The 25,803-nt window shown below is 39.0% G+C and overlaps 1 protein-coding gene across 1 annotated transcript; it reads right to left on the reverse strand.

Annotated features, from left to right (window-relative positions):
* Nucleotides 1–9,146: 9,146 nt before the first annotated feature.
* si:zfos-911d5.4 lies at nt 9,147–24,434 on the reverse strand. The gene is made up of 7 exons (XM_034120183.1): nt 24,243–24,434; nt 23,726–23,850; nt 23,150–23,250; nt 22,532–22,680; nt 21,570–21,798; nt 20,718–20,938; nt 9,147–10,599 (listed from the first exon to the last, which is right to left on the reverse strand). The coding sequence occupies exons 2-7, from the start codon at nt 23,836–23,838 to the stop codon at nt 10,432–10,434; spliced, it is 981 nt and encodes a 326-aa protein (XP_033976074.1). The 5' UTR covers nt 23,839–23,850; nt 24,243–24,434; the 3' UTR covers nt 9,147–10,431.
* Between the last annotated feature and the right edge of the window lie 1,369 nt (nt 24,435–25,803).

Below are 25,803 nucleotides of genomic sequence, written 5' to 3' on the forward strand. Positions count from 1 at the left end.
GAGTACTTCTCCCACCTCTGCTCATTTCTAGATTTAACTTATTTGTAATGCTGCTTCATCAGTTTAGTACCCCAGGAGGTACATTAAGGGTTATAAGGCCATCTTTAAGTTATATTCGTGTTAAGTCATTTCTTGATAAATCTACAGGGAAAAATAACATTTACCGGTAACTCACAAACATTATACACATTTTATTGGAGATAAAAATGGCCTAGGTGTTTCCGTGGTCTAACACCTTTTTCATTATTACCCCTGAATTTAGCAGCTGCAGTTTTACGAGTTGTTACTCTGGTGACAGTGGGATGCGACGCAGACCTTTGTTAAGGCGGTACGGGGCATTATATGAATGGGAGCAGGGAACACTGAGCAGAGCCCTGCTAAAGTCTAAGTGGTGTCTTTTTCCCTCAGTTCAGATTTTTCAATTGCAACTAATGCAATTTCTGAAGCCCTTCAGCCAAAGCAGCAGGGAAGATATAGATGTCAATTATTCTATTTAAGAGCTCCAATCTTTTCTAATGGCTCTATCTGCTTCTGCGGTATCCTGGAAATGATTAGTTGGGATTGGTTAAATGATGTAACTAATTCCCATGATTGCCGATAATGAGTCCATCTTTGACGTTCGAATATGACTGCAGCTTAATATGAAATGGCATTCATTTTGGGACATAATTACTGCGCATGAAGCAGGCGGGGAATGGTGGGGGGAGGGGGGGGGGGGTTGTTGGTGGGGCTACAGCGAATTACCTTGTTTCCTGTCATCTTTGGCTTCCGCTAAATTGGAAAATGATGTTCGAGTGTCCTTGAAACAGTTTTTCTTGTCTGTATTGTTTAGAGATGTTTCATAAGGACGGTTGTTTAGCAGTCAATTTCTCAGTTGCATATGAAACAATTTGTATTTTTTGTTAGCCTTATGTGCAAAGAGTCACAAATTAAGTTCCTTATCATACAGTGGTGGAATGTAACTTAGTGAACTTACAAAGTACTTTGGTTGAGTACCATTTTAAAGCACTTATACTCAAGTATTTTCTGTGTTTCTTCTATTATATATAGTAAGCAACATGTGCTTTTAGTTCACTACATATTTTTCATTGCTAAAGTTACTAGTTACTCAACCAATTGACATTATTATTGCAAAGAAACAAAGAAAAAATGCTGATGAAATGTAACCAGCAGTATTTAGGGGCATTTCAATTAGACCCAACTTTACCAGTTACAACATTAACGTTATTTACAAATAAATGCATCCTTTTATAATCGATTATCATTCAGAAAAGAAATATATGAATCTGAATTTGACCTTTTACTTTTATTATTATTGCCACTTTCACATAATATTTGAGCTCTTCATCCACCACTGCCTTTTTATTCATTACCATTTATTAAGGCCTGGAACTTCACAGCTTGCAGCAGATACATCTGTTTCCTTATCTTCCTCCCAGCCTGTCTCCACAGATATTTGTTTTTCTTTCCTCCAGTAAAAGGCCCAGTTAACCACATCTGTGGTTGTGTGGCCAGGCTCTGGTTTCCAACCGCTGAAGTGTTGCAGACAGTTTGGCTCTACATGAAACCGTTACATGACAATTAAAATGGGTGATTGTGCTCCTACAGCCTGTCATGTGCATTTAACCCGACCACAGGAGGCTCTTATGTTCACTCAAGAGGGCACAGATGACCTTCAAGAAGACACCTTATCTCTCCGAGCGGCTTCCAATATTATATCAAGCTTCATGAGCTGCGTAGAAATGAGGAAATCACATGATGTATTTGTATCTGTTTCAAGAAACGGTGACACCATCAATAATGGGCTTTCTTCTTCCTTTAGAAATAATTCAGCTATATAGTCACTTTGAAAAGCATACATCATCAATAATGAACTGTTTCATTGCAAAACTTTTAAAGATAGTTGGGACATGCTTCCAATAATTTCCATAGCTGGCAACAGTTCAACAGATCTTTGTGATAATGATGTTACAAAAAAATGTGTCGAATGAAAAGTGTCTGATAGGGCGTGAATGAAGATATGCTAGTAGATATTTATTAAGGAAATAATTTGGGTTGCCAGTTTGAAATGTAACAGAACATCCTCCTTTGGCATATCTTGCTTTGTCTCGTTAGCTAGCTCTTAAAAATTCAACTCAATTAAGCGAACAGTTAAATATTTATTATGTATTTTGTTTCATTTCTTGCTGAGATTTGGATGAAAAAAGTATTACCAACATCGTGTCTGTCCTTCAAATGTGAAGCTATAAAACCAACCATCAAACTGGTCCTAAATAAAGCTGCTGTTCCTGTAGCTATAGCGTCCCGTTTCCAGAGCATCCCAGCTGGAAACCTGAGCTTTCTTTAGGACGTGGCTGAGTCCTGCCACATCCCCTCACTCAGAGCTCCCCCTGCCCCGAGGAGGCTTTTAAAGAGCTTTGGAGGGCAAGACAACATCTCCTCCAGAGCATTGTAGTTACATTAGAGAGCCTATTTAGACGCTGAAGCTCAAGGCCATGTAACCCACTGCTAGGTTTCACACTCGCAGCCATCCATCTCCTCACAGGCAGCACAGGGCTCACTGGTGGAGGGGACGCTCACCTGGGAGCGGGGGCTATAGTAAATCAAAAAATCTCCGGGTGCGACAGGAGGGTCACAGATTTTGGGCTGGAGGTTACTAGGGGCTCCTAGGCTTTGTGCTACAGATTAATCATTTGGCAAAGAAATGTGTGGCATTGGTGTTTTAGAATCAGGCCTGATAAGACTAGGAAATCAGATTGAATTGACCAATGTTGTGCATGAATGACGGTATGGTAGGCTGCATTTAGGTCACAGATTTTGACCATAGAGAAAGATCCCATCTAAGGAGATATAAAGAGCTGCCACAGTAGCATGATATATCTGCAGCTTGGCCATACAAAAAGAAAATGTATGTAGCACTTTTTTTATTTGAAGCTAATGTAGCTATTTGCAGGTTTCTTGCTGTTGTACATTTGTGTCCTCTTGGTTGGCAAATAATGTAATTTAATGTAATATACGCTGAATTATTGTTTGCTTACGCTCAACTTATAAACACTTTAGATCTTAACGTACTGTTCCATACTTGCCTTTCCGGAAAGACAGACATGCAAGTAAACATTCACTTCAAAAGGTAAATTGCTGAAATGGATGTTTAAGTGAAAAAAAGAGCAGCTTTCATGCCACTTGTCAAACTGATGGATGTATGTATGAAGAAGTAGTCGGGGGCAGTCGGTGGAGCGGGGTCGTGTTTGAAAATGTATGGCCAGGAGGCACCAGAGCCACAGAGATTAAAGGTGAAAACACTCAGAAAAGGGAACTCTTGTTTATGACTTTTGCTCGCCCAGAAAAATAAACTGCTGAGCCCCAAACAAGCTTAATGTTGAACTAATAGAGCCGTCCATGTGTTGTTCTGATTAAGTGTTTAATGTTGCCTACAAAACAGAGACAACACTTGATGATTCCTAATCAGGATGACACCTTTCCCACAACGTATAGGGTGTCATATTGAACCGCTTCTTTGTAAATGTCCTCCAGGTGTGGGACGTACCCAAACTTAACTGATCCACATACTGAAGAGAGCACCTGTCAGGCTCTGTGAGAACTCATGTCAATCCCTGCTGAGCGGCAACATATTCCATTCGGAAACCTGTTGCATTGTATCGATGATTTGCGGTCAGAGCTACTTTACACTCTCAGAAAAAGAAGGCGAGGGCAGATCCCAGGGGGGACTTTGCAAAACTTGTTATCCCCGTTTAAACCGAAATCCGATTGCAGGCCTTTTCAGCCCCAGCCTCTTTGTACGCTCTCCATGTCTATGAAACCCTCTGTGCTGTTTAATGGGTTCATGGCCACAGGGCAGGGGTTACAGTTTGTCCTTCCTGCAATTAGCATTCACGGTTAGCTTAGCAGAACTAATGCACCACATCTTTGAGGATCAGGTTTCCCTGTGCGCCTCTGGGTGACTGCGGAGCAAGGTTTAACTGACTCCTTGTATCCATTTCAACCTGCTTTATTAGATCTCATTTGCAAAATGCCCTATAGAATACCATTTAAAGCCAACTAACAGCCAATTAAGTGTTGCTGTCACATTGTAAAAAACAGATTGATAAACTTGTGCATATACTGTTTTCTGATACATAGTCGTCTTTAGGTTATATAGATACAAGAGTATTAGCACAGGGGTCTGAACTATCAATTAGTGATCCATATTGGCATTTTCAGTTCCATTGGCGAAGTGCATTTGTTTCATTATTCCTACGTTACTCTGTTTCTGTTTGGGTCTTTTTTTCTTGTTTGGTTTGCCCTGTGACATTTAGGTCAAGACACTGTGATCTTGTTGCAGTTTTCAGTACGCAGGCAACATTTACACCACCTCTTTTGTGGTAGCAGTTGTGGACCACGAGGATCTCATGGGTCTTAAGTGACAGCACTGTTTAAAGTGAAGCTGCTCGGAGCTGTTTTCTGATATTAGCTTTCTCTGTTGTAGTGGTGTGTGTATTACTCAGTTAATGTGCAATGTTTATGTAGAGTGACTTAAGTTTGGTCTGAGGAAATAGGTAGGCTTGAATATGAATGCATTTTTTAAATAAACGATGGGAGTAATATGGCAACAGACAAACACACTCTGAATTAAACAACAATTATAAGACTCACACTTAAAAGTAAGGTGAGTTATTAATTAATTTATATAATATTTCGTAACCACTAGCATCAAATTGCTTTAAAAAAAACGTAAGAAAATAAAAAATATTTGGGCAAAATACATTTTATTTAATACAATTATGTATGAGTAAACTATTATAGCAGTAGAAATTAAACATCCAGTTAACATCAATGTGAAATGACACACTTCCTGTGTTATGTTCTCCTTCAACATCTCATCAGTTCAATGAGAACATTAAAAAGGGACAATATTAGTTAATACTTTTTTATGGATGTGGACATGTGTGTTTGAACTACAACCTGTGGTTAAGCATGGGAAAATCTATGTTATTGAATATAAAATACATTTGTCATTTCCTAAGTGCATACTGTCTGAGTTATCAGTGCATTACAGTCCAATCAATGGCCCACAAAAAGAGGTGCTTTCATAAACAGCTTTTGATTATCGGACATTATTAACTTTTCTGAATTCAGTGAAGTGAAACGCTGTGTTGTCCCATCGACTCAAATGCAGATTAAGTAAACTAATGTGCATACGGAGATCAATGCATTCAGCCAGTGAAGTTTTTCTGTGCGTAGAACAGCGATGCATTGAGGAGTCTGGCTCTAATTCATCATCGTCCACACATTATATTATTATTGATGGCTCTTGCCTCGGGCTAGTCCATTTGTTTTTCAGATTTGTGACAGGCGGCAGAATGCTGGATGGAGGTTTATTCTGCAGCCGCTCCACGCACTCCCTGTTATTTATCTATTGATCATCATACCTCCCAATAATCTGGCGCCTGACACATTTGACAACATTATGTGGAGCAGGTCAGAGGACAGCGCTAATGAAAGTGAATGATGGATGTTGTTATCCGCAGTATTAACCTTGCTGATAGTTGTCACAGGCAGCACATTTACACACTATGACCCTGCATAGTATGCTGGGATTGCCATAGAAATAAAGAGCTGAGCATTTAGTGAGGTGGTCCAGAGGCATTTACGTGAAAAAGAGAAACAAACATTTGAAAATTAAACCTAACAAGTGTTGCAGTCAGACTTTGCACGTCAAAGACAGCATTTAAATGATCATGTTTCAAATCGAAGAAGGTACTTATTACAAGATGAAACACTCACTGGACAAATGTCACTTTTCAATTACATTTGAGGAGGTTTTAATGTAGACTTCGAGATGGAAAATCACCAAACACCATTCCTACTGACATGGTGCATCTGGAAAATATTGCATTTCAAAATGAGACTGGCAAAAGGTGAAAAGAAAATGTATTTTTTAAATAACATACCTGACATCAGACCTAGGTTTATTTGACCAATTAGTAAACAGACAAAGATAATAGATTTAAACACGATGAGGAATTAAACCACACACACACGATTCATCATCACTGCAACATATCAGATCAAAGTGAGCAGATATTCTCCACGTCTGGATTATTTGTGTCCAAGTCTTAGAAAGCAGGTAGAAAATGACATTGTTCAGAATCACATTTTGTGTGAGCACTGTGAGTGAAGTCATAAGAGAGGTCTGTAACACCGGGTGTGAAGTGAGCTGTATGACAGCGAACGCACCGCTCTGCTCCTCTCCACTCCATCCATCCAGCCCTCCATCCCCGCCTGGCTAATGCATCCCTCTCAATAGCCGGGGACAAGGGGAGAAAAGACTGCCTGTGTGAAGCACAAAAAGCCCCGGTGCGGCCACGTTCGCCGCAGTAATTGGCAAGGAAGCTTCATTTCATTCACTCCTGTATGTCTTTTGTTGTCCTGTAGCTTTTTACAAGTGTGGTGCTTTTTGAGGGGTTGTTTAAAGATGGGCTAATTTCTGCAGCCCCCTGCCTGTTGCTACCCATGTGCCCATTTTATTTATTCCTTTGTGAACACACAATTAAATACTCTTTATTTATTTTTTTGTTGGACACTAAAGTGTATTAATAAGTCAGAATTTAATAGAGTCTTGATGTTACTTTTGAGTACCCTACTTAATTCTGAACATCTGCAAGAGGTGGAACACATTTAATCTCTTGTGTATTCTGCTGCTTTCACACTGAAAGCTTTGTTGCTGTTCAGTAAAGTAGTGGTCACAGAATAAAGGGTGGTGGGCATTAGACCGTCAGCCTGCCTCCTTTCATTATCACATAGTAGTTGTATAAAAGCCTGCAAAATGTAGTTTCAACATAATAACACTCTATCCTTTTGCATTAAAAAAAAAGTACTCTTAACCTTTGGATACATCAGCTTTTTATGAATACTGGTGCTAAGAAAGGAGTTTTTATTTCAGTCACTGCATGAACCTTTTCCCAGTTCCTGTAATTATTTATGTGCATGTTTTGCTTCTGCCCCTTTGATACAATTCATGTTAACCCCTTATCATAGTTTCCATATCTATATAAGTTGGGGGCATCACATTTTCACTTTCCCTTTTTAGTTTGTTTCATCTGAAACCCCTTTAGAATCTTGAATGGGTTTAACTGATTGTGCAAGAAAGGGGTAAAAAAAAGAGAAACGGGGTCTTCGGGTTAAGGAGCGTTGGTGAATGGTCTTAACGTTGTCAACAGTTGTTATTGGGAAGTAAGTAGTTTGAGTGAAAACTGTTGACAGCAGGGTCTTTAGATTATCCAGAGTAACCTTCTGGAGAGATCGTAGCTGTTCAGTTATAGATAGGAATGTCGATTTGTCCATCACTTTGCTCAAGACAAGAAATATCTCAACAATTTGTAAACATATTGCCATAAAATGTGTCACAGACATTCATGGTGCCTCATCATTATGATTATACTGATACCCTGACTTTTCCATTATTGTCACCATTACAAATACATTTTATTTTTGTTTTGTTAATGACATTACCACCAGCCTCAGCTGGTCTTTTTGTTAGAGCTAAGTAGCAAATGTTAGCATGCTAATGTACTAAACCGCGAGAACAGTAGGCATTATACCTCACTACCATCAGCATCTTAACAGTTTTATCATGAGCAGGTACAAACCAACGCTGTAGCACATTCCTACTTTAATTTGGGTGAACTGACACTTTAAGCTTCAATAATGGTGTCAAAAATGTGGGAACCTTTTTTTTAAATGCATTCCACACTCTGTAATACGATCTGTTATTGGTATAGCTTATCTGCAGCATATGTTTGTATGTGTGTATGTATACAGATGTGTATGAGTATATGTATTTGTTGCATGTATGTATATGCATATGTATTACATGCATATTCATTTAACAATGTTCCTGGTAAATAATCGTGCGTACGAGGCTCACAGGCAGTGAATGTAGGGGATTATTTTTGTCGTTGTTATTGTTTGTTTGTGTTTCTTGTAATTTCAATCAGTACAAACCACTGTCTCAATTGTATGCATACATTTTGCTTTCCATTTCTAAATGACAAACACTGGTTATGCATGTTCGAAACTCAATACAAAGATTTTTGATCTGAAAAATGTAAAGTCAAGATAGCAGCCGTGATAGCTTCAGAGTGATTGTTAACTGCTGAATATGAATGCAGACAGTTACAGACCAGTTACTGTTCACATTGTATTTGTGTAAGGGCACAATCTGAGTCACCACTAAACGTTTTCCCACTTACAGTAAACACAGCTTTTCCCGTGGGGTTAGACTCTCAGTACAACACAATCTCATCTCTAGAGCCCTTCACAGAGGAAACAGGCCTGCATCTCGGAAAGCAGAGTTAAAAAGACTGTATTGACCCCCGTCTGATCAGAACCTAAGAGGTAGTCAAACTGAAGCAGAAAACAGAAGATGGGGGTTCGGTCAAACGTTTTTTGTCCTTGAGTACTGACCTGTATGAATACAGCACTGTGGTGCAGGATTTCGGACCTTAAATGGCTGAGATTGTGACTCGTTTCTTCGCATGTCATTCGAGAGGGATCGGTCCTTCATGTCCGCTGCTCTACAGTTCCATGTCCTGTACAAAGGAAAGGTCAAAGCAGTCACCTGACCTGGCAACCCTGGGGACCTTGCCCAACAGCCCAGAGGTCAAAGTTAGACACCTGGCCTTACTGCAGGGAATTGTAGTTCATCACTTCCTGGATTCATCCTACAGATGTACAGAAAAGCTATCTGTAGGTTACATGACGCACATGTTTACTGCGAAGGAAAACATATTTACTGCTAAATCCATTGTGCTATAGATTCACATAAACTTGATATCCGGGAGGATTTCCTCTTCAACAGAACCCTCATTGATTCAGTTTCCAGAGGAATTGCAGCCTGGGATCAGTTTACCTTGTTACCTTGTCACACTATGTTCTGGTCTGATCGCCATGTGCATTTCCGCTCAGCTTCCCCTCCCTCTCGCCACCACGCTGCCCGACAGAGCTCGCTTTGTCCCCATGGCCAGTCATCCAGTCCTAATATCCAGCCGTCACCGCGCTGGAGACGCGCTGCATGCTTTCAACGTGCAGCTCTGAAGAAACCTTGTGGCCTAGTAGTGACAACAAGTGGCTTTGAATAATAAGAATTAAAGCATTACATATTTTTATTATGACACCAGATAGTACAAATACATGTAAAAACACATTTGAGAATACCATGACAAATATAAACACTAACACCTAAAAAAACAACCATGCCTAAATCAATCAACTGAAGGGTTGGGTTACAATCAAGTTGGCTTGATACTGAAAGTGCTTAAAAGTAAAAAAAAGAGCAAAAACATTCATATTTACCTGCATGCACCTAGCACTCAGGATTATATATCTCTTTAAATCATTTTCTTCCCATATTGTCTGATATTATCAATATTGCTTTTTAAGTTCTGTGTACAAAACCGTTCCTGAGGAAACTCTTTAGTAAGTAAGCTTAAAAATGACAACACATTTGTCCAAAACCTTTTGAATTCAAGCAATGTTAAACAAGATTTGAAAAAGAACCACAGTCTTACAAATGTGCAAGTACAAATGTAAAGAATACAGTGCTGTTTTCCAAATCTTACCCTCAGGTAAAATGGTAAACAGACGTTTGAAAAAGTGAGGAGCTTGAGTACAGTGTAATGATGTTTCAGGTAGAGAGATGCCATGCAAAGAGATACCATCAACTCAGAGAGCTGCATCTATTGCATTAGCTAAAGGCACTGATATCTTGATGGAAATAACTTCATTTTGCCCACTACCAGGCACAGTAAATACAATTGCTAGCTGTTAGCGCAGCTGTGCAAGCCTGGTAACTGATGGAAAGTGACTCGGTTATGAATTGTAGCTGGTGGCCGCGCCTGTGCGCTCTTGAATATGTTATCATCTCCTCCGTGCGCTGGAGCATATTAATAAAGCACCTTACAGTTACACCGTCTAAACAGACCGTAAATCACTGCCCATTAATCCCACAGAGGCAGTAGGATGCTCGGCCCTCATCGGAGCAGGGGCCACCGCTTTGTGACCGCCACAATTAACACATTAAACACTTCAATTCTGAACTGATGTGACAATCAGCTAGCGTAATGATTAATTAATGGCTAGCGTAAAGTGTGGGTCAGCCCTAGAAATCCAAAACAAGGGAAAGTTAATCAGGATAATTATATGAAACCATCTGCATTAACATATCATTGCCACTGACAATCGCAAAATCATGGAAAGACATTCAGAAAGTGTTTTTAAGACATTATATCACAAAATACAAACACTGTATAGTAAAAGGCACTCGTAAAAATATGAGAAGGTTTGAGCAACATTTTCTTTTTGTATTAAAGAGAGCTTCCTCTTCCCACAGCGCTATGCAGTGATGCTATCCTCTGTTTTGCCAATACACGGTCAGTGGCTGAGTGTGATGCTGTGAATGGTGTTTGCTGAGATTTTGGCATCTGTTTCCTCCCCGCTGATCCTGAAGATCACACAGGTGTTGGGGGGGATGGTGGTGGTGGCGATCAGGGATTTACCCAGCCAGCCCTGAGGTCCACGCTTGTACATTTTAACTGTCACCTGCAGAGAAGGACAGGAAAAGGAAATATAAATATGAATAAAGGTTATGAGTGAGAGTCAGAACAGAAGAGGCTAATAAACAATACGCTTCTCTGGGATATCAGGGGCTCACGCTCGGGTCATAACCCTGACTGAGACCTCTGACTTGGCCCAGAGCTAAGCAGACGCTCATGAACTTCACATTTGACCTCTTCATGGACAAGCTGTTGCTTAGCATGGGCCTTGAAGACTGAAGGACCAGTATTAAACTACTGATTCCTCTTGAAAGGGACTCAGGAAAATCTGTCTAACTTGAATTTTCACCATAGACTGTATATATATAAAGATTTCACCCTAAAACAATTTTTTTATTTGCAGCTAATTATGACAAAGCTGCCAAAACAAAACTAGGTTTAGTTGACATTTTTAAAAGACAGTATGGGTAATTCAACAATTTAAACAACTTTCTTTGTAAATAATGTGTAGCAGGTAACTTTCAGTGAAATGTAGTCCTTAAAATTATCTAGAAATAACTGGACATCTCTAAAAGGATCACATCTTCAACCATAAAACAGACTCCTACTAACATCGTCCTGCAAATTACCAAATGTATGTTTGAGGACTGCAATTAACATTGTTCTCATTACTGGTTAACCTGTCCATTATTTTCACAGCATGTTTAGTTTATTCTTTATCGGAAAAATTCCCGTCACAATTTCAAAAAAGGCTTGTTGCAACCTACCAACAGTCAAAAGACCAAAGATATTTAACCAGCATTTTTTACTACACTTGACTTTTGCTGATTAATCTTTTGTCTATTAACTTATTTAATCAATTCTCTTCTATCAGATACACCATGCTTTTTTAGGGTCCATTCTAGTTTGATAGTGTAGGAGGTCTTCTACTGGTCAAATGTATCACGGGCTAAAGCTAAAACACATCACATCTCTTTTATACGAAGAAAATAAATGCAAGGTGGACCAATTAGTCATCCACAGAAATGGGATTAAAAAAAAAATACAGAAATATTTTTCACAACCCCGCTAAAACATCTAGCAGCTCTTTTGGAACAGTAATGCAAACGGTAGTGTGTAACAGAATACATATGAAATGAACCTTCTTCTCACTGTGAGCTCTTTTAATTCCCCTCTGTATCTTGAATGGAGTCATAGCTCTCTTGATTTTATGTAGGTTGTAGGGCATAATACGCTTTAACACTACATCAAAACTGCCTGTTATGTTTGAGCCTCACAATGGAAGCCTTAACTAGATTTAGACATGCAGGTAATTGAACCACATCCATTTCAAAAAGAATGCCTCGCCGCATCTCTTGTTTGGCTGCATTTACAGGGGATAACAGAATATTACAGTGCCTTTTCACAGTTCCATTTTCTTTCACTTTAGCATTAGGCAATTTTTCAATTATGATTTTTTTTTCCATGTTCTTTCATCCCCGGCTCTCCATAATGTCTGGGCCTTTTAGTTAATGGTAGCGACAGTCAGAGCCCAGTGTATCGGCCCTTGTCCATTTTGCAGGTCATTGTGGAAGCCCAATAGGCCTTTTATTACGCCGACATCAAAAGGCAGATAAGCATTAGAGGTGGGGAGAATACCCTGCACTAGATATATTCCCTCTTTCCTTTGTCTGCTATTGAAAGTGATCATTTTAATAGTGAAGAGGTTGGTGTATTTGGGGCTGATGGGAAGTGCGACACCCCTGACAGCCTACGAATATGAGCAAGTCGATAACACAACACGAGCACACTCTCAACACCTGCACACTCTCGCTGCTAACCTAATTATCTGCAACAAAGGCCACCGCGATTTCAGACACACATCTTTCCAGCATTTACTTACTTATTACTGTGCATTAAAACAGGAGGAACAATTGTGTCTTATATTGCAGCCTTGGCCGAATGCCACATGGCTTGTATTACAATAGCATCAGACACTTCAGAATGAGTGTCTATTAATTTGGGATGCATGAAAAAATAGCTTCATGACAGCTGGTGGCAGGGAGGCGTACAAACCAACACAAAGACATCAGAGAGGGATTATTCTAACAAATCATAGCCCAAAGTAGTAGTAATTAACTAATTTGACGGAACCAAAGTTGCCGTCTATGTGGAGCAGACATAATCATCATTATATTCAAACTCGTGCAAAAAAATAAAAACTATTGTAGAGCAGCAGGAGAGACTCTGAAACACATACTGCCATGTGGGAAAGCTTCCATAAAACATTTACTTCCATTACGGCTGCACCATCCTTTGGATCCTTTATCCTTCATGGTGTCTTTTGAGAATACCTAAATCCTTTCTGAGAAAATGATAATTTTAAGGATATATTTTGCTAAATGTTATTTAATCCCTTTGCATGCATTGTTTTTCTGTAACATCATACAAAAGGCAAATCTTTGGAGATTACTTCTAGTTGTTATGAGCAAATTCAATCGTATTTGGTTGAAATTGCATTATGTTTATAGATTATAGTGAACATAGTATAGTAGAATATAATAAAATAACACGTATTTTCATAACGGTCCACAATAAGAACAGGAACAGGTCAATTGTATGGAATCAAAGAAAATGTGTTTCTTTTTTATGATTTTCCCCGAAAAAATGATTGGAAATGAACCAATGAAACTCAAGAGTTGAATAAAGGGTTGTTTAGGTGTTAGGTGACTAAGATTTTTTTAAATCAATTAGTAATGTCTTTATATTTTTTGATGCACATTTCTCCAGATCTGTTGTTTAAATAAACGTATCGATAAGTCGACAACATTTTATGAGTATTTTTCAACTAAGAATTGATTTAGTTTTGGACAGCCCTTAACATTAAACCTTCACAGACAAACAGGCTTGAATGCACAACTGTTACCAAGCAGAAAAGCTCCAGAGAAATACTGCATTATTTGAAATCAAACCATACTGCTACATTGACTGTGTTTTGTCAAATAAAGAAAGGAAGTATGCAACTGTCTTTGGCATGAAATCAAAGAGGGGAGTTCTGTGTGGTCTAGACAAGCTGCCTGCCAGGTGAAGGTGTGTCAGGAACAGGAACTGTCACTGCACGTCACCTCTCAGCCACTTGAGGCAAGTGTCTGAGGGAAAAGACGATACTGTTTCTCAATTACAGTAGAAGAACAAAGCGTGAAGTAGCTGCTGACATTAAAACAACAACTTGCATCCTAAATATTAACCTCAAATAGATAAATAGAAACCAACTCACTTTTCACTGTGAATGTTCCACAATTTTACAAGAAACAAAACAATGTTAAGCGCAGAATGTGTGAGTGTGTGTGTGTGTAACACTTAATGGGGAGCACAGGACCCTTGGGGCTAAGGTTGGGTGTCACACAAAGGGCTAAGAGCTCACCTAACGTGTCTACCCCTGATCCGCCTCTCACTTTCAGTGTCGGGGGGGTCGTGTGAATGACATCACTACTCACATTTCAACGGGACAAACTCTGTCTTCTTATTTACCGTCTGCTAATAGTCATAAATCCTGCCTTCGGTGCGCTGTTCACCTTTTACCCTCTCAACTCAAGATGACAGCTCATTCTAACATCTCCTCACAAACAGCTGATAGTGATCTCCTTAGCTCCTACCTGCAGGGATGTTTATGGCACAGATTCTCATATTTGGTCTCAGACATTCTTTCTATAATCTACTAAACTTGCCTCATGGACTTTGCATTTTGACCATAGATGTTACTGTTTAAGTATAAATGTGGTTATTTGCAATCAAAGACGTGACAGGTCTGACGAACGTGAATAATGTGAAGATCTGTGTAATTGGGTAGAGACGTGTCACCACCTGTGTGTATTGCCATTCACAAAGTTCAGATTCTTCCCCCTGATAAAGTCAAAGAAATCCCAGTGGGGTATCAGTCAGAGGGGGCCGTTACCTGGAGCCATGGGTGCCGTGTTTCAGGTGAACTCTGAGTGAGCGTAACGCCACACCGACTTCAGACGACGGGCTCTTTGTTCCACGCCGTGTCTCACCAGACACAGTAGGGAGGAACACCGAGTTACACACCTCTGGTGCGGCAAAACATGTTTGTCGACGCGCCAAATGTGATGGAATCGGACCAATAGTAGTGTGCTGTAATTTGGGATGGATTTAACAAGGCAATTAGGTGTGTGGTTTGGCCCACTGGGTGAATACATTAACAACCTGCTGAGAGAGGAAACACTGGATAATCAGGAATTGCACTAAGTTAGATTCTACAAATTGGCAAAGCAATTGAAGATTTTTTTTATTTTTTATTTCAATACGATTTATAAAAGATTTAAATCATTGCAAAGAACAGATCATTGCATCCTAAACTGCTGAAATAAGAAGAGGGTTTGCCTATCAATACATCTGTAGATTATTTGTTCAATTAACTGAGTAATTGTTTAGTGAATCGTCAAACAGCAACATTTTACAATGATTTAAGACAAGAATATTTGTTTTGGTATGACCGACAAATCTATTTATTAATTTAGCATATCAGAAAGAAAAAAAATCCCAGAATGCTATCAGCTCAATTACTGTGTTTGAAGAATTACTGACCTACTGTGGACCATCCATTAAGATGCCTAAACTTTGGTTTGGTGACATGACATAACTGTCCATGTTAGTAACTACATTTGTCTAAAGCCATGAACGCAGAACGTGGCTGGTTGAGTTGTAAATAGCCCCGTCTCTGCTTCCAACCGATCTGCCGCAGCTAACAGGAAGCCATTAAGACTCTCTGCAATAACCATTTACATCCAGCTCATTCACCCAGCTCCGACTTTATTTTCCATCCACATAAGTGCATTTTCTGTGAGAGGTTAAAATATGAATCCCCTCCTTTTTCTCCTCAATGGGTCTGGTTGTCTGGCTGACTTGAGAGGGCACAATCTATGACTGATTTAATTTGCTCTTTACGAACATCTCTAACAGCATTAGCCCCAGAGCATACACTGACTGCCCCCATCTGACTCCATTAACTCCCAAATCAGGTTTAAAGACCATATTGATGCCGTCCGTTATTAAGGGTGATTATCAAAACAACAGACAATGGGCCAAAGTGTCTGTTAACTAGTTTATCCATAATTTCACATAACTGTAACAGATGGCAGGGCTGTCAATTTAATACTGTATCTGCTGCACACAGCGGCCACACACTGTCTGGATATGCAGCAGATTAGCCTTCACATTAAAAGAACGATAGTCTGCTCACAGGTGGTCACAGGAAATGGAGCAAGCACACAAAACAAACTGCGATATTAAATGTCAAACATAGAAGTGCATCCATTTGGGATAAACAGTAGGAACTTGCTAATTACCAGCTGGTGTTTTTAGCTGGGTCTTTTTTTGTAATAAAAAAGAAAAAGAAAGCCACAGATAAAAAATTCTAATGTCGCCGTTCAGTCCACTTCACCACCTTTATTCTCCTCAATTAACGAGAATGGCTTTTGAAACTGTAATTAAGTGTCTCTGCTCCACTCGGCCTCTTCATTATTCATGAATCCCTATTGATCATATCTTACAAGCTATACTGTGGGGATCACTGTAATATCCTGAATCCCCCAAACAAATAGCTGAGCTTCCCGAGTTCAAATTAACATCTTGGCCGGTGACCAAAGGAAAGTTTCTCTTAGATAATACATTTAGCATTTGATGCTTAATTGGATGATGTCAGAGACTCATTAAAATATGGTATGAAGCCTATATGGTCTTATTAAATGTACAATAGTAAAGGTCTGAACAGTAATTAAATATTATCGACTATTGAACTTCACTGAAGACTATTGTAAGAAGCAGTTATTTTAATTACCGCTTAATCTGCACATCATTTGCTTATTACTAATTTTGTCAATAAAATGTCAGGAAATAGTGAAAAACGCTGATTTCAGTTTCCAAAAGCACAAAGAAATATTCATACGGGTTGTTTCATCTAAATAACAGTTTAAAACTCAAAGATATTCAGTATATGACAAAGAAAGGCATCTAATCCTCATGTTTGATGGTGCTGTAAGAGAATATATATTTTTGCTTGAAAAAGGATGAGTATTTTAGATATTTATATTTATAAACAGTTAATTGTTGTAAAAAACATGAATAAATATGATATGAGTACGGTCTTTCTTTCATAGTAAGTTATAATGCATGTCGTATACAATGTAACCGTATATTGGCGTATAATCATACAACATTTGTGGGTATTACATAAAGTATTACCTACTGTGTGTCTTGCACAACTGTAGCTCATTCCACATTCAAAGGAATGATTTTGTAATGAATATTAATGGTATGGAGTTTTATTTTAAACATGTATTCAAATTTACTGAAACTCTATCTCCACCTGTGTTAAGTAGCAATGTGTAAAACATGAACTCTACTGGTTGATGTTTAACTAAATTAACAAAAGAGCGCATGAAGAGCCCTTTAAAAATGACTGGTTTTACATGCTGGGTTATGAATTTGGAGGAAATGCATTGAGTCATCTTCAAATTGACAGATGCACAATCTCTCCACAGGACTCTTCACTGTGGCTTAGTGCTCGAGTGAAAAAATAAATGTTACCAAGTTTAATCACACGCTATTACAAGGCAGCTTATATCATTGCCTTCCACTGTGTAAGTGCGGGTGTCTTCACTAGTTCATTACCGACACTTGTGATTCTGCAGCACCCTTCTCATGTGTAATTGCATGGTTAGCTTTCCTCTGTAGCTTCCTACACACACTCTGCTGAAAATTATTTCCAATTCCAGTTTTCTTTTCGAGAGCGACAGCAATTACAGAAATCTGAACATCCTGGTGATTTCCACACAATTTTCATTTTTGTTGAAACTAATAGTTATTTCTTTCTAGGATGTTCTCCAGAATGTAATCTTTGGTACAGAAATCATCCTTCCATCAAGTTTCAATTGGGTAATCATTCATCTTAAACCATCAAATGTGGTGAAACAACTTTAAGTATCTTTTTCTTGGTTTTGTCTGTTAAACTAAAATGACTGTTGTTTCTGTGGCCAAAAAGCATCCATTCAAGTACACAGCTTTCAGCCATGTTTATATCGGTTTGTTTGCTGAGGAAATTACATGAAGGCGCATACAAAAGCCAAATATGTGAATAACTAGTATAAATTCATTATAATCAATAGTAAGGGGTACTGCATATATTTTTATTTCAATGCCAAAATACGTTTTTTCTCTACATAAAAAGACTGAAAAGCTGCAGTGGCTGCCAATATCATCCATTTAGACAGCAGAATGTGCAGGCTTTGTAAATGGCCAGCTCCTGGCCTTTTGTGTGCCTCCATTCATTATCACCACAAAGCGGTTGATGTCTCCCCTCTCTGCCTTCTCTGTGCTAAGCACCGAGCACACCGCACTGTCCATTACAGGCTGTGACGCGTGCAGCCTGGGAGATGGCCCAACAGAGGGGAATGTTAAAGTTAAAGCGGAGTTAAATTAACAAGCTACCTCCGTGTGGAATCTGCAGCCAGTCAGAGAGACAAGCTGTAGCTACGGTAACCGGGCTCTTGTTATTTGTTAGCCGGGATGTTGGGGGTGCATTTGCGGCCTTTTTTTGTCTGCTGGCTTTTCTTATATTAATCAGCTGACAGGGTGGAGTAGTCATGTTACGCTCGTAGGAACTCAATTGTTGTTTCACAGCTATGCAATTAGTAGACACTCTATAGGCTCAACGTGAGCGAGGAGACTTATTAAAAAAAACACAGTGTCTCTATTTCTACTCTTGAATAAAGTGGATTATAGAAACTGGTAGAAAGAGACCTCATGAAACATTCAAATTTCAGAATAGGGGACGACATGAAGATGAACAACGTTAGTAACCTGCACTTTAAATTATGACATGAAAAGATCTTTAGCTCTTTCTCTCTCTCCCTAACACACACAGACACACACATGCACACCCAATGTAATTACTCCTCAATCCATACAAATTGAATGAAGCCAGAACCGCGGACTAAGAATATAGACCATAATTAATAAATTACAGCCACTCTACTCAATCATTCTACACTTTGGGGACATGTAGACATCCCATTCTCCGCAGAGTAATTGACCGAGGAACAGAAAACACACCTTGTGCCTCCACGGTGGCTTTGTGGATGCATCTGCTGCCACCCTCTTACAACCAAACAGACGCCTGAGTGAAACTGTGGGTCATATCGCAGATCTGCTATCCGGTGTGTTTACAAGTAACAAATCAAAAGCATGCATTATTTCGGGGCACTGAAAATACGCCTGGGGGAGCTATCGGGTTTCTTTGCCTCCCCCCAAGCTTCCCCTCGCAGCTGCTGCACACGAGCTAAGACCTTTTTTTTTTTCTTAAGATGGAGTGGGTGACAGCCAAGATCAAAGGAGTACATGTTTTCCTTAATTTTTTAGTACAAATTCAATGGCAAAGTCCATGTTTTTTGGTGGTTATTACACCTAAATGCTTGGAGTCAATGGATAATGGGAAACACATCAAGTATTACCCCCTGTCTAATGTATTACCACATATTAAGCATGCTAAACAGAGACCTTATTTACCATATCCAAGTCACATTTCTTAGTAAAATATGGGGAGGGGGTTATGCCTCACACTACCTCCATTTACAAATACTTCTTTGAAAATAATATATTTTGTTGTCGCCGTGTGTGTCCCCTTGGGCTACAAAAGGGCCCGCTGGAGACTGTCTAATGATCGCTGGGTCATGTATCAAATACACAGCAGCTGGAGGCAGGAGGGGAGAGTACATACAGTCTGGATATTTGGGGTGGGGGGGTGGGGGTAAACTAAAGCCTGAGTGGAGTCTGTAAGGAAAGCCCAGACTGTTGGGGTCCTGATGGGTGGGTACGAAATCTGTAATGGATGCTGACCGGGGGTCGTACCCACTGGACCCAAGAGCTCTGACCTTTGACTGTCTAACAATTACTTCATTCAACAACTCATTTCCCTAACAAGCAGTACTGGTTCACTGTTGCACCAGCAACAAAAAACAATGTTTGTGAAGGATTTTAAAATATCACCAAAAGCAGTTATAATTTTGTGTAAATATTATAATCACTCGGATTCAACCACTGTGACATAGTCAATTAAGATTTCCTTTTATGCTACCAGATGAGACACTGTGCAACTAATTAGCCGAATCATTACCTCACAATAACATAAACAATAATTATCAACCGACCTGATAATATGGAGAGCTCAAATTATGCTTATTCACATTCAATGACTTGATTCAATCAATGAGCTAATGAGGACCTTGCAGGCAGAGAGAGTGACTTCTCTCAATAACAAACTGAAGAGTTAGGGTAGTAATTAACACCGGAGCGTTAATTTCAAATTAACTGACAGAGCTTAAGCACTAGAGCAAAACATGTTTTTAAAACATAAAAAAAAGCCACATCCTGCTTTTTATTATGAAAATAAAATCAGTCTATTGGCTTGACTTCTTAATAAATATAACCTACAATTATTTGGTCTTAACATTCATAACATTATTTGATACTGTAATACCGTAGATTTTATGAAATGGCTCATGACCTTCCGGCGCAGACTAAAAACTCATCTCTTTCGACTCCACTTCGAGCAATAAAATGACTAACAAAGCACTTATATACTAATAAAGGACTGGCTTATCTAAAGCCAGTTGAGTAGCACTTGAAATGTTTTGGCTCTATGAAACCTGATGTACTTATGATTCTGTTTTCTTCAAGTTTGTATCTTCTTGGTCGAATGCACTTATTCGAAGTCGCTTTGGATAAAAGCGTCAGCTAAATGTAATGTAATGTAATGTAATGACCTACATTGTATTGTAATAATTTCATTTTATTTATATACACAGTAATATCCTGACATTTTCTAAATAAAAAAAAATGGCTTTAATGTTTTTTTCCCCATAACATTTGAATGACTGTAATGTTCTGCAATCTTTTGCAATACTCAACCCTGTGATTCTCCAGTCTCAACCATAGGTCTCAACAAGCGGGGGATTCCTGAAAGCTGAGACAGTCATAAAGTAATACTGCCACCTGCTGGACCTTTGGTTAATTTTGCTTGATATTATTACTTAAAGCCGTAAATGCAGCACTAATCTCTCATTTACAGACGGCCCTTCTGGTCCTGACTGCTCTTCAGAGTGGACTGACCTGAGGAGCGTGTCCCAGCAGGGCCCACAGCGAATCAGCCGACAGGGTCTTGAGTCTGGAAAACTCCAGCGTGTCTGTCTCCTGCCGGTTGAGAGCGATGTACTGGCAGCCCTGGAAGTCTCCTTTCAGCTGCTCGCCACAGTGCAGGCGCACCAGATCCCACGTCCCCACCCTCCTCAGGACCTCCCGCACCGACTCCATCTGCCTGTACGACAGATGACCTGCAGGACAACACACAACATAACAGAAGTTGACCTAGCATTCGTGTCAGAAGCCGGATTATTTATTCCTATTCTTTGGTGAAATTCATTATAATGTTAAACAACAAAGTCGGGTTATTGAGTACTCAAAGTGTTTTTTATCTTAGAACAAATGTACAAATGTTTTATGTCGGCAAGATCATTTTTGTATTTTGGGGGAATTTTGTTGTCTTTTCTCAGAGAGTCAACAGAAAAGAGATGATATGAAATGATTAGAGAGATTAATGGGATGACATGCAACAAATGCCACCAGAAAATGTAAACCAGGGAACAATTAGATTAATGGTCAGCGCCTTGTTTCAAAGACTATATGTAGTTTTATTTTCGAGACAAGATTAGGTGGGCCACTGCTCTACAATGAAGAAAACTGCTTATTTATTTATAAAAAATGTGCTTATACAAAGTGGATTAGTATTGAAAACATGCTAATTCAACAACTTTTCTTTATACCTACACAGCAGTCCTTTTCATTCTGTCTAAGTTTAAAACCATCTGATTTAAAAACAAGCATCCACTAGCAGATTACTTCAGTATTAGAACATATATTAAGTCCCTTTAAGTATTCATGTTTATCCTTTAGCAAACCACTCACCAGAGAGCCAGGATGGAGTCAGAGAGTCGGATATCCAGGCCATGTAGCCCGCCCTGAAAGATCTGAGGAAGTCGTCTATTTGGCTTTGGAGGACCAGCTCCCTCTTCTTCCTCAGCTCCTCATCCAGCTCGCAGTCTGGGGATTGGAAGATAACCCTGGGGAAGAAGAGGCTTTGGTGCACTGACACTCCACTTCGCTTCAAATGGCCACAGAAGTTAGCCGTCTTGGTCTACAGAAGAAGAGTTTAGGAATGCAAGTTATGCAGCTGTTATTCATAAATGTTCTGCTGATAGTTTAATTGGCTAATTATATAACTCCAGGACTATATTCACCCAGAAAATATACATTTGCCATATTGTTTATACAGGTTGCCTCTGTGCTTAACAAATATATAATTACCTAGAGACACACAAATGCAGATGTCTAATCCTAAGTGTCTAAAGAGACCCACTTTAGTTAATTATACAACTTTTAATTAGCACATACGTTGGAGCTGTATCTGCTTTGTGTTGATTATTGAAGTTAATATGTCCAATTCAAGCAGAACTCTTTAAATAATGCAGTGTGTGTTTGCCATCAGACTCTTCTGTCAAGCTCCCAGTCTAAATTGAGCGTCTATAGAGATGGAAATGAATGACTCCTAACAGACCCAAGCACATAAGGTGACAGCTGTGTTTAGGCACCTGCCTGCTTTCACCCCCCCCACATCCACCCCCCTTTCAGCATAATTATAGCCTTTCAAATGAAGAGCAACCACTTGGGAAGTTTAGGAAGCCTCGCTGTAGTGTTTGAAATTTCCATATAAATTGTTGTGGTGACTCAGAATCTCTTCACCCGGCTGGAGTTCGGATGAAAACAATGTCCCGGACAATTGGTTGGACCTTGGACACAAGTGTGCCAGACAGTTTGACATTTAGGTTTTCACGATGGCATTTCAACGTTACAGCTGCATTTTGTTTTACCATGATAGCTTTGAGGGGATCCTCAATCTGCTCAATGCAGGTATTGGTTACGTTTTGGTCCTCTTCCTTCACTTGCAAATGCCAGTTCTGGTTGTGGGCGGACACTGTGCCTCTCCAGGGTTTCACATCTATGCAGAAGATCCCCTGGCCTTAATGAAAAGAAGAAAAGTGACGATTTAAAGACTCAGCGTAATAGTATAAAACCAGATACTGTAGCTAATACTTTTCTTAAGGCCTCAAGGCAAAATGGATTAAATCTTACATCACATATCATTTTATATAACCACAGTGATATGTATTGTGATATTGCTAGATGTATGAATGGCTAGAGGGGAGTTAGCACAGAACAATATGAATGATAATTCCATTTAGCTACTTTAGTTCAAACATTGTAAGTCGCTTGTTGGTACACTGTCATGGCTTACAGGGGCATTGAATATAGCAGAGCCATCAATAATGGTAAAAGTAGCCTTTTTAACTTTGATATAATGTTTGCTGTGAAAAAACGCTTCACTGCACTTCACAACATTCATATTGATTCCTATACCACAATATCAGTATTATAGATTTGTTGCACAGATGTATCATGTAATGCCATTTTTTATTCTAGATACCAACCTGTGAGGATAACAACATTTATGTCATCTTTGGCAGACTGCAGCTTGTCAGGGATACGCAGATTGCAGTAAACATCTTCCTTTCTTATTCCAGTGAGTTTTCTACAGTGAATACATAGAAAAAGGAAATAAGTTATTGGGTTATTTTCTGTAACACTTTTTAAAGCTTCATATCTTTTTTTTTATATTGGCCACTAAGGGGCAGTGGAACAAGCTGTAATCATAAAATGTACATTTTACAGACATAAAACATTTTGATTGTAATATCTGGCTCTTTAGCTGCTCAATTCTCAACTATGTTCACCAGCTAGTAGCTAACTGTGTCTGTCGGCTGTTAAATACTGGTCAGGTAGTGTACGACAGCAGGATTATCAGGTTTAATGAGAATAAGAAAGCAAGGTGGCAGCTGTAAAATCAAAAACAATATGGTAAAACACTGAAGAGGTAAAGGGAACTGCATAGTTTGGTAATAATTCCCTGTGGTTTCATCAAAACTTCAAACATCCCTCTCAAATTATACATTCTTCATATACAAATATGTATTTATTAATGCAGTTATAATGTCCAAAGGACTTACCTGACATGTTGAATAAAGTCAGGTAGTTTAGGTGTCCGGTGTGGGCTCTGGTCCTGGACACTTTCAGGAGATTTGGAGATGATATGGGTAAACAGGCTTCCAAGCTGAGACATTATATTCTTTATCTGAAGAAATTAAATATATTATGACATTTAACTGACTACGCAGTTTGACTAAGAGAGAAAATAGGCCTATCCAGTGAAAGAACATACAGACTGAAGGAAATACATAGCTGTAAATGTTTGGATTCCATTAGTTACATACTGCAGGACTTGAATGTTAACAGTGTTTAGAACATGGTGTTCTATTAACATACCATGAGTTCAACTATAAACACCATCAGCATTGTTGTTATGCTTTAACAGCCTCCTGAAAGCATGCTAACTGCTACATTGCTACTTGTTACATCTTTGTTGACAACATATGAACGCTGTAATTTGAAGTTGAGGACCCTGTGGAGAGAACAAAGAACAAAAGACATGCCTGGCACGAGCTCTGAAACACAAACAATACATACTGAGGAAGTCTCGCGCCGTTCAAGAGCAAAGATGATGCAGTTCAGCTCGACATTTTACACGACGTTAACGTACTTCTACTGGTCTTTTTCCAAATGATGAGCAATGTAACTCTATGAAGGAAAGCTGTTTCACAATTCCATCGCCCCCACTTTCTCTCCAGCTGCACTTCCAGCGTTCCTGGAAGACGTAAACAACATACCACGTGCACCACATGCAGCATCATGTTACGACATGACGTCAGGACACGTCACTCGTCCCAGCAGTGTTTTTGTGATGCATTTAGGGAACAATTCCTGTAATTTCCATGTGATGTGCTTTGGACTGAGAATCTATTTGACAAGATGTTGTGGAAAGAAATGCAGTACAACAACACCACAGTGGATACATAATCCACAAATAAGCTACATGTGATATGCATGCAGTGGAATTTGTAAACAAGAAGTATTTGCAGATGAATACTCATGGTTGGCTTGGTAGTAATGGATCACATGCAATCACGATTACGTAATCACAAAAAACAGGTGAAAATATATAGTTGGCTGCACATTAAGAATATGTTCTGCTGTATGTCAAAATAGGTTCCTCTTGCCAGTTTGCCTGTTTTGTTATTGGTGTCTTTTTAATTATGATGTATGGAGAGTCAAGATTTGATTCCTTATTATTTACATTGAAAAGTCTATAGTCTCCAAAGTACCTAAATGACTACAGCTTTAAGAGAAATTGAATAAACAACATTATGAGGTTTATTGCATTTATCATTATGTCACACAATGCAGGAGTTGTAGTTCAGTGCAAGCTACGCTACATATATGATCACAACTAGGATTTGAGGTGAGAGGAAAATAAGTCATAATGTTAATGTTTGGCCGTAACAGAGAAATAAGGAAAAATATAGAGCAATATAGTTGCTTCACCGTTTTGATATTGTTGGATTACATGAAATATCATAATCATACTCCAATTTATTCCAATGTATATGATTAATTGTATGATAAAGCTGTGTTAAATGATAGGGAAATTAGCGAATAAAAGTATTATTCACTGCCTTGACAGTACAAAGGGCAGACTTACTACAATATTATAGAGAAAACTAGTTGACTAATAAGACTTTATATTTCTAAGCATATATAAGAACACTTATGAAATGTACTGCATATTGTGTTTTTCCTCTGAGCTCAGTAAGGATTCGCTTCCACATAAAGCAGGATCCTCACATCCTGTTTGAAATACATAGAGGATATTAAAAAAGTGATGAAGAATATTTAATTCACAAGAAAATACACACGGAATATCTCAATGTGGTGATAAACAATATCCTGATAGCACAAAATACCATGAAAGAGCTTAATATCAAGAGCAGATAGCCAAATCAGCTCATATGGGCTCAATGGAAGCCAATAAACAGAGGTAGTCTGCCTCTCCTGACCTTCACTTCTGGGGGAGATCGGAGCGATAAAGCAGGCGCAACCTCAATAAAATCCTTACAATGGAGTGAAATAAATAGATATTAAATTAAAGCAGAGTCAATACTGGCTGAACTGCCGCAGGAATTCGAGAACA

The sequence above is a fragment of the Trematomus bernacchii genome, unplaced genomic scaffold (genome assembly GCF_902827165.1).
Source record: "Trematomus bernacchii unplaced genomic scaffold, fTreBer1.1, whole genome shotgun sequence".
Taxonomy (NCBI): Eukaryota; Metazoa; Chordata; class Actinopteri; order Perciformes; family Nototheniidae; genus Trematomus; species Trematomus bernacchii.

Bases quoted from the DNA above. Each gene is read 5' to 3' on its own strand.
- si:zfos-911d5.4 (XM_034120183.1), bottom strand. From the start codon at position 23,838: ATGTCTCAGCTTGGAAGCCTGTTTACCCATATCATCTCCAAATCTCCT. The intron at 23,251-23,725 runs GTAAGTCCTTTG...TATTCACTGTAG, and splicing joins GACTTTATTCAACATGTCAG to AAAACTCACTGGAATAAGAA. The intron at 20,939-21,569 runs GTGAGTGGTTTG...GTTGTCCTGCAG, and splicing joins GACTCCATCCTGGCTCTCTG to GTCATCTGTCGTACAGGCAG.